Source organism: Beta vulgaris, chromosome 7, assembly GCF_026745355.1.
Source record: "Beta vulgaris subsp. vulgaris cultivar EL10 chromosome 7, EL10.2, whole genome shotgun sequence".
Lineage (NCBI taxonomy): Eukaryota > Viridiplantae > Streptophyta > Magnoliopsida > Caryophyllales > Amaranthaceae > Beta > Beta vulgaris.
The window spans coordinates 19653634-19663043 of NC_079208.1; the positions used below are offsets into that span (position 1 = coordinate 19653634).

General features: G+C 36.0%; 1 protein-coding gene across 8 annotated transcripts; it reads right to left on the reverse strand.

Moving 5' to 3' along the window:
- Nucleotides 1–433: 433 nt before the first annotated feature.
- On the reverse strand, nucleotides 434–4776 carry LOC104899268 (receptor-like cytosolic serine/threonine-protein kinase RBK2). 8 transcript variants are annotated; one of them, XM_010686429.4, is made up of 9 exons: nucleotides 4208–4678; nucleotides 3303–3386; nucleotides 2786–3163; nucleotides 2015–2266; nucleotides 1744–1898; nucleotides 1537–1616; nucleotides 1318–1453; nucleotides 1054–1203; nucleotides 434–888 (listed from the first exon to the last, which is right to left on the reverse strand). In XM_010686429.4, the coding sequence occupies exons 3-9, from the start codon at nucleotides 3132–3134 to the stop codon at nucleotides 784–786; spliced, it is 1227 nt and encodes a 408-aa protein (XP_010684731.1). In that variant the 5' UTR covers nucleotides 3135–3163; nucleotides 3303–3386; nucleotides 4208–4678; the 3' UTR covers nucleotides 434–783. The 8 variants fall into 8 exon arrangements, with proteins under 8 accessions (XP_010684731.1, XP_057252386.1, XP_010684733.1 ...); XM_057396403.1 differs by having other exon boundaries at nucleotides 2786–3197; XM_010686431.3 differs by lacking the exon at nucleotides 4208–4678 and adding an exon at nucleotides 3957–4104.
- Nucleotides 4777–9410: the final 4634 nt, after the last annotated feature.

Sequence of the window (9410 nt, forward strand, 5' to 3'; positions counted from 1 at the left end):
CTCTTGTGCCTTTACATTGTTTTTCTCGTTGTTCTTTCAATTATGAGAAAATTATTCATTGTTCCCAAAATTCCAACAATAAAATTCACCCCCCTCTTGTTATTATTCCTAACTAAATAACAAAATCTACATTGATAAATCTCTAAGTTATCCCTACGATTTTCTAATATCCAATTAGGTTTATAAATGTTGTGGTCTAGTAACTTGTGATCGTGACAATGAATATCAAATAATTCTACCCAATAGGCCATGGTTGTGTTCGGGTTGGAAGGGAAACGATTTTGTGGGGGCACAACACTAGGCGCTTGAGACCGGGCAAAGGCGCAGAGGAAGTAAAACTAAGGATTAGAAGAAAAAAAAAAACAGAAAAATTTGTGGAAGCTTAGAGTTTTAACTTAGTTGTGAATTGTTATATCATATTAGATTGTATAAAGCTCCTTAATCTTAAAGCGCTTCCATTAATCAATATATATAGGTTACAAGATATCAGTCCTAATTGTGTTAGGAACCTGATGTGAGAAGGATATATAATATCATATCCAAAACTGTACAAAAATATATCGCTAAATATATGGAGAAAACATCCTAAATATATTCTCTATCAGTACCGTGCCGGAATATACTGTTTAATTGAGGCTTTTGTAGGACACGTGATGAAGGCATTAAGCTAAGCCGAAGCCAAAATAGCATCCTGGAGATATGTATTGACCAAGCATTATGTACTCTGATACTGTGATCAAGCCTTCATACTGAAACCAGTTGATTGATTTTTATCTGTACATTTTATGCATCAGTATTTTCCTCGGAGTAAATCTTCCAAAATGATGGCTTCTTATATTTCTTCAGGGACTCCATGCTGCTAAGATTACCTTTCAGTAGCTGCACAACCTGAATAGAAAGCATTAATTTCTTGTCTATTACATCCAAGCATTAGTAATTGCATGAAAATGAATCTTCAACCGCCACAATTCGAAGTTATTATTTTCTTTGCACCTCTTATATGATCATGTCTCAAAAGTTCAAAATGTTGAACTTTGATCTGAACGTAATTACCTCATTCATACGAGGTCGTAGAATTGAAGAACGTTGTACACACAAGGCAGCAGCTAAAAGCATTAGCTTCATCTGTTTTGAGTTGAAGCTATAATTAAGAGCAGGATCAATGAGCTCTCTGATGTTATTCTTCCTTAGTAGTGGCTTGGCCTGAAACAACAGAACAAAACACGCGAACTATAACTTCAACCAGAGGTTATGTAAATCGCACCACTCCTTCTACATATGTAGTTATGATTTATGAAGGTAAAGTCAAAGGCTTACCCACATAACAAGGCTTTGCTGTGAGCAATCAAGAGCACGACGACCTGTAATTAGCTCCAACAAGAGCACACCGAATGCAAAAACATCCGTTCTTTCATCAACTATGCCATGCATCATGAATTCAGGTGCAAGATAACTGCAAGAAATAAAGAACGAAACTTAAGATACAGAAGACAATAAACAAACAGGAAAACGAAACTTTAGTTGTACAGATATTACCCAAATGTCCCTTCAAATTTTAGAACGATGTGATGAGTCCATTTATCAGGCAGCCACTTTGCAAGCCCAAAATCACAAATCTGCAACAATATATTCCATTAGCTGACCAACATTACCCAAAAGCAAGATTATATTGTCCTGAGAATTTTCAAAAAAACTAAACAGGAAACCAAATAGTCAAAAATTACACTCAAATTTGTGACATACCTGGGGTTCAAAGTCTCTTGTGAGCAAAATATTGGCAGCTTTAATATCTCTATGGATAATTCGCCTTTGACAACCATTGTGAAGGTACATTAGTCCATCAGCAATCCCTAATGCAATCTTATACCTAACATTCCAACCTAATTTTCCGTTTGAACCTAGCATATCAATTTGCGATTGATATAGAACAAGTACATAAGTTAGAGGTGGACCAATTTCGTGTGTCGAATGTACTAAAATTTGAACATGTACAAACACTATGATCAGCACTAACCATGTAACAAAGAAGCTAAGCTGCCGAGATGTGAATACTCAAGAACAAGATGCATTCCTCCTTCAACACAATAACCAATCAACTTGGTTGTATTGGGATGGTTAACATGAGCCATTATCCCTAGCTCTGCTAGAAAATCCGCGATCCTGTCTTCTGGGGTGCCCTTGGTAAGTCGTTTCACCGCGACAACTTTCCCATCATGCAATTGCGCTGTATAAACTTCAGCATATCCACCCTTCCCAATGAAATTCTCTACACATTCATAGCTAAAAAGAGTTTTAACAAAGAAAAAGCTGAAATGTAGGCTATATAGGCCTCTGTTTAAGCATTCAAATATGCCTCAAAGAAGAAATACTATCTTTCTTTTTTTTTTTTTTTTGACAGGAAAATGATAACTATTATTACTCCATCTAATCTGCACTTACAGCAGTAGCAATTTCAGGTGGAAACACTTCCACCCACACACGCATACCTTCAACCTCCATGCTTAATTTCCAGGTGGAAATACTATCTATTATTTACTAATAAATGGTTTGTGATTTTGTCAGAGATTCCCAATTAAATACCACTAATACATTTGATAATAATGACTGAAACGCAAGTATATTGATAAGTAATGTGAAACTGAAAATGTCAACACCTTAAATATCTAAACTCCTCGTCGATTAAGGTAGCTTCAATGAGTTACCAAAACATAACCTATAAGAAAAATACTATCTACAATTTGACAATTATATGAATATAAAAGGAAATTAAACATAATTGTTGTACCTTGGCTAAAATTTTTGGTCGCCAATTGGAGCTCATGAAGGGTGAAATTCCTGCAAGGTGAATCAGCATTGCCAATATAACGACTGCCAGTTGAAGAATTCGGGGCTTGTTCTCTCATACTTGCACTTCTAAATCCTGGTAACTTGGGTACACTCAGAGAAGCTAATGCAGGTAATTGCTTCTTGGATTTAGTCCTCAAAAAATCTAGGAAACCACGAAAACGAGAAGTTGTCTGTTTTTTCAGGGATTCATTCTCTTCCGTGGAAGAATTTGTATCAGATTCGACACTTCGGAAATAGTCTTCAAGAACTCCAACAGGAGAATCTGAATTCTGCCCTGTTTTCTCCATTGCTGCTTTTACAGAGCCTAGTTCCCCACCTACAAGTTATCCGGATTTTTTGAGTAATGTGAGCTCAAAAATAGAGATTCAGTAATTCAATGTGGTTGTTTCTCGCAAAAACTTGTATTGGAAAGATGTTTCCGACAAATTTTCCAATATAAATAGAATATTTTTTACCTAGAAGAGTAGAAAATGGAGCAAAATTCTGTTTCCAATGGGTGTGAGATCAAATCCAGTAATCTGTAATTCAATGTGGTGGGCCTGTGACATTGAAGAAACGTCAAGAGTATTGGTAGAGTAAAAGTTGAGAAATTATGCATAAATAAACAAAATAAATATATAAAAACGTAATCACTAATTTTGCATAATCAAATGAGTTTTGCAAGGTAAGGAACAGATTAAACAACCAACAATTCCACAAACAGAAACAAGAAAGCACCTTTGCGCCAAGCTTTTTTAAATTTGTGAATTAGAAAAAATAACAACTATTGAAACGTTATTTTGTTGACAATGAATAAAAAAAGATTACTTAAAGAGAAGAACCCTACTAAGAAAAACAGTTTTTTTCATACTGAGAGAAATTTATTCATATAATTTAAACTAAAAGTAAAAGATTAACAATAACAACCCAATGAGTACTATTTTCCCTATATCTTCCATATCCTAACACAAGAATTTAGAATAGCACAGCGGTAGAGAAAAAAGGACCCGTGTAATAGGAAAGAGAATGAGAGAATGTAATATAAAAAAATGTCAGTGTTGCAAGTAGTAATATACAACTTTTTAAAATGGTAAATGTCATAGGAATCAGTTTTAATAAGTGAAAATTACATTTAAGCAGCAAAAATCTGCTTCGAGCAGTAAATATCAGTTATCAACTTATCATAACTAAAATCGATAAACTACATACGAAAAATACAGTAAAGATCAACAAAAATGAGCTTTAATGTAAAAAACAGTTTGAAACCGTAAAAATAATTTGAGTTCAATAAAGTAACTAGAAACAAAGGCTTATAAACGTAATGAAGTAGTAATGAATACACAAAGACAAGTAGACAACTCAAGTAATGATTATAACTCACAAGCAAATGGAAGCAAAAGTTGGGGAAGAACGAAAAGGAAGTTCAACCATGAAATCTACTTCACCAAATAAAGGTACCCAATCCGAAGAAAAATAGAAAAAGTATGTCTTATGAAGATGATCTAAGCTCAAGAGAGCTGAAAAAAGTTGGTTTATATATATGACAAGATGTATATGTTTAAGAAAACGGTTTGTGATAGAATGAGATAATGAGACTGGCTTTCAAAGTTATTGTGGTGTCAAGTAATCGATTACATCAATAATTTTCATAGAAGAGAAAGAGGGCCCTCAAATGTAATAAAATCCCAGATCTTAAGTTCATATTTTTGGGGAAATCATTACATAAGATTTGTGTAGTTTGCAAGACAAATGGTCATTGAGTGGTTTGATTGTATTTGTATTATTGTATAAGAAATGAAATAATAATAATAGAAAATTAAGGAGATACCAGGAAAAAGAAAAAAGAGGATGTGTTTTTTTACGTTACCAGTTTGAGTAAGAGAGTCACGGCTGTGTGACACTTCTAGGAAAAGTATGAAAAAATGACATGGTGCTGGTACTTGAAAAGAGGAAGCTCTTTAGTCAAAATGTCTGTTCAGTGTCCATGTTCTGTAGTTGATGTTGGTTGACAAACTATCCGTTATGTTGACCCATTGTTATATTGTCTTCTAGTGCGTATGGAGTTGCATTGAATTTGAATACAGTACTCCCTCCGTTCTTTATAATGTTACATTTTTATTTCAGGAAATCAAACTAACAACTTTAATTAATTATTGTGATTTTTTATACGGTTTTTTCACCAAATATTTCTGATAAAAAAATTTATTCACCAAATATCTCAACTTTTTTCAAAATTCACCAGATACCTCTAACTTTTAAAAAAATTCACCGGATACCCTAAAACTTGACGAACGTTAGTCTCCGTTAGTGTTTATTTACAAGTTTTCCCCAAGTCAACTTAATTAGCCCTAAGTCAATCTAATTAACCCTAAATCAACCTAATTAACCTAAGTCAACCTAATTAACCCTAACTAATCCTAACCCTAACCCTAACCCTAACCCTAACCCTCTCTCTCCCCTAACCCACCAGCCCCCCACCCCCCTAACAACCCCAGCCCCACTATCCCCCAACCCACCACCCCACCACCAACCCCGGTACCACCAACCCCTCCCCCCCCCCCCCCGCAGCCACAAACACCAACCCCACCCCTACCCCTCCCTGCAACCACCGACACCAACCCCACCCCTACCCCTCCCCCGCATCCACCAACATCAGACCCACCCCTTACCCCTCCCCCGCAGCCACCGACACCAACCCCACCCCCTACCCCTCCCCCGCAGCAACCAACATCAGACCCACCCCCTACCCCTCCCCCGCAGCCACAACCACCAACACCAGACTCATCTCTCTCTTCGCTTGCGGTGGTGGTGGACGACCGAGAAGATGATTTGGTGGTGGCTTCCTCCATTTCGACGACGCGCCGGATCAGAGACTGGGCGAGGAATGATGAGAGAGGGAGAGGCGCGGCTGCGGGTTGGGGATCACAAGGGGGGTTGCGACGACGCACCGAAGACGAGGGAGGGAGAGGCGCGGGTGCGGGCTGGGGGAGGGGGTGCGACGACGCGTCGGAGAATGAGGGAGAGTTGTGTGGAAGGTGGAAGGGGAGGGGGAGCTGCGTGGGAGGTGGAGGGGGGCTTGTGGGGATAGGGTTGTTAGGGGTGGTGGGTTAGGGGAGAGAGAAGGGTTAGGGTTAGTTAGGTTTTTTGAATTTTTAGGATTAGTTAGAGTTTTTTAGGGTTAATTAACACTAATGACTAACGGAATTAACCGTCGTTAGTCATTAAGGGTATTATTTGTCATTTTTTAAAAAATTTGGGGTATCTGGTGAATTTTTTTAAAAGTTAGGGGTATTTAGTGAATTTTGAAAAAAGATGGGGGTATTTGATGAATAAATTTTTTTGTCAAGGGTATTTGGTGAAAAATCTGTTTTTTATAAGTAAAAATATAATCATGTGTTTGTTAGATTCGTTTTAATACATAGATTTATAACTAGTTGTTGGCTCCGGCGATGCCCCTAATTATTTATCGATGTGAATTTGAATTCTTATAACAAATACTAGACTTGAGAGAAGTGGAAAAAAGAGTTATATGCATTGTATTGTGCTTAGGAAATTAAATGATATTTGTCCTTTTTAAATTTTCTACATAGTAAGTTATAATATAAATTATCCATCAATATAACCTCGGTTTGAAGAGAGTACATATATATAAATATATAATTAAAAATAAAAAAATATAATACAATCTTTTTTTAACGTAGGTTGATGTGTAAGAATACAACTGATGCAATGAAATGGTGTACTAGTGTTAGGAGTAGGACATGCTATTATTAACATTAGCTGAATGAGTATTAATATATATACATTTTTTCGCATAAAGACTCACATGAGATTGTAGAGTAGTTGATTAGTGCACTTATATCTCAAATGAGAGGTTATGAATTCGAAGCATAGAACATACATTTTTATTGTTTAATATGTCATTTGATTGTATGGGGGAGGGAGGAGTAAATGTGGCAGCATGTCATGTTTTTGCTATCGATTTTAAAGATATATATATATATATATATATATGTATATGTATATATATATATATATATATCAAAAATTTTATAATTTTTTTCTTAAAGAAAATAAGAGATATTAAAGGTTTTAAAACATCTTGAAAAACATGTACAAACAATGTAGCAATTAAGAAAAGTAGAGGAAGTAAATCTAAAAAGTCTAAAGGTATTGTCGAGCACATTATTGACTTTTATGCAACAGCAATACGAGTCTACAATTACTTCCACCCCGATGTATGGGCCGGAGCTGAGTCGGGTGCCATTTGATCACGTTTAGTTACAATTTAAAAGTATGTGGTCAGATGCGTGTCGGGTCAATTTTCGGTTAAACCAACTCAAATTGTCACCATTTTGGGTTTGGATTTGCATTCGATCGGGTCAAATTCAGAGCAACTGAATGCAGATTAGGTTAATCGAATCGGGTTTGAATCAAATTAGTTGGGGTTCAATTAAGGTTAAAATTAAATCATTATTAGGATGGGTTTCATTTGAGGTGGGTCATTATTGCATCAAGGTTTGTTTACCTCGCGTCAACCTCAAATTGGGTTATATTCTAGTGGGGTCAAGTTTGGATCGGACCAAGTTTGGATGGAATCAAAACCAAATCGAGTTACATTTTGATAAGGTCAAGCCCGGGTAAGATAAACATCAAATTAAGTTCTCTTTGGGTAAGGTGAAATCTTAATCATGTCAACATTAGATCGGGTAACGTTCAAGTGGGGTGAAGTATGGATTGAGACAATCCAAATTAATATCATTTAAATAGCCTAGCATAATACTTCCCTCCACCTTTTTTTAGTTGCTATATTTTTTGCCATTTAGGAGGTGTATCTTTCTAGTTGCTATATTTGTCAAATATTTCACAAATGGTAAAAAAGACCCACCTCCGTCCCATAATTAAGCCTAACTAAGACACCCAACCCCCCACCTAACCCTATTTACTCCCCCAACCCCCCTCCCCTATTAAAATTCCTAACCCCACACTTAAGTCTTATTATATCTCCCGCCAAGACCCTAATGACCCATTCCCTCGCATTTCTATCTCTCTGTCTGACGCATCTTCTACTCTCTTACTTTTACTTTTCTCTCTCATGTTCTTCCTCAAATCTTCAAATCTAGGGTTTCTTACTTCAAATCTCTCAAAAAAAATTGAGATTAATTATCCTTGTATTCTTGCAATTATTCTAAAATCAATCTTTTGGTTTTTTGAGTTTCTTTAAAATTTCAGTCTCCATGTTCTTCTTGTTTTTTCATGGATGAATTAACCCCCAATTCGAAGAAACATCTCTTTGACTTGCTTGATGAGTTTGATTGTGAAGCAAAAAAAGCGAGGATTGCAAAAAAGGAGTTGGATCTTTGGAAATTTCAGTTGGTCGTGTAAAAACCACCAAATCTGATGTTTTCAAGTCTAAAAACGCAACAAAAAACGCAAAAAATTGAAGATCCCCCCAGAAGGCTTTGACTCATGGGAAATCTTACCTCATGTGGTTTAAATGCCATCAAAAAATGGTTTTTCAAAGTCCCCTAAAATTTATGGCGGAAGATCGGTCCACTCCTTAACTTAATCCTTTGTTTTAATTTTTTTTTTGAATGAACTACATGTGGGTTTGCGTTCAGAAGCATGATTTTTGTGTGCTTTTTAGCTTGCATGTCTAGGATTATGCTTTAATTCATGCTATTCATGTTTACGGTTATGATATAAGTTGATTTAATGTAAGTGCAAGAGACACTCAAGAGGGGGGGTGAATTGAGTGTTTGTCCGAATGTTGCAACTTTTTCGATTATAGTAAGAACATGAAAGAAACAGTTCTCTAGCAACGGAAATAAAAGCAATGAATAAACAACACAGGATTTAACGAGGTTCAACTTCAAATAAGTCTACGTCCTCCACTCACTCACTCTTTTATTAATCAACTCAGAATAACAAAAGAATTACACTCAATCACTTATGCACCTATGCACAAGATGATTCCCCAACTTCCACCTATGGAAGTTCGACTCAACCACCAACTATGATGGTTCAAATGAAATTGATCCCTGATCAACCTCCCCAACAAACTGAACTCACAGGATGCTCAAATACAACAAGTTTTTCTCTCACGAACAAAACAGCCTAATACGCTTAGAATGAGAGTCGTTTTAGATCTATGTGGTTTTAGGGTTTATGCTATGTTTGAATACTTGAGAGAGAGAATACTTTTGCTAAGAGTATACTCAAAAATATCGTGCAAAAGCTTATTGTTTGAATGCTAGCAGAACTTCTTAAATAAGCCTTTGGTAAGTAAATGTTACATGATATTATGAGAGTATACTTTCCTCGGAAGAATGGAAATTATTCCAAGGAAAATGTACTCAGTATAATAGCATATAGCACACTTACCATACTTAAGAAATCTTGCTCGCATAACAAACCATGCATCCGTGTATTTTGAAAATCAATTTTATGCGGAAAGCAAACTTTCCTAAAATACGAATGCATGAAGTAAAACCTAGAGGACTGATTCAGATCTGTTCCCAGACTTGTTCCAATCAACCAAGTTTTACTTGTAGTTGTGTATGACAAGAAACCGAGATTTCTTG

Coding starts and splice junctions, on each gene's coding strand:
- LOC104899268 (XM_048648671.2), bottom strand. CDS start 3,134: ATGGAGAAAACAGGGCAGAATTCAGATTCTCCTGTTGGAGTTCTTGAA. Junction 1,899..2,014: donor CTTAGCTTCTTTGTTACATG/GTTAGTGCTGAT, acceptor TTGATATGCTAG/GTTCAAACGGAAAATTAGGT. Junction 1,204..1,317: donor AGCAAAGCCTTGTTATGTGG/GTAAGCCTTTGA, acceptor CTGTTGTTTCAG/GCCAAGCCACTACTAAGGAA.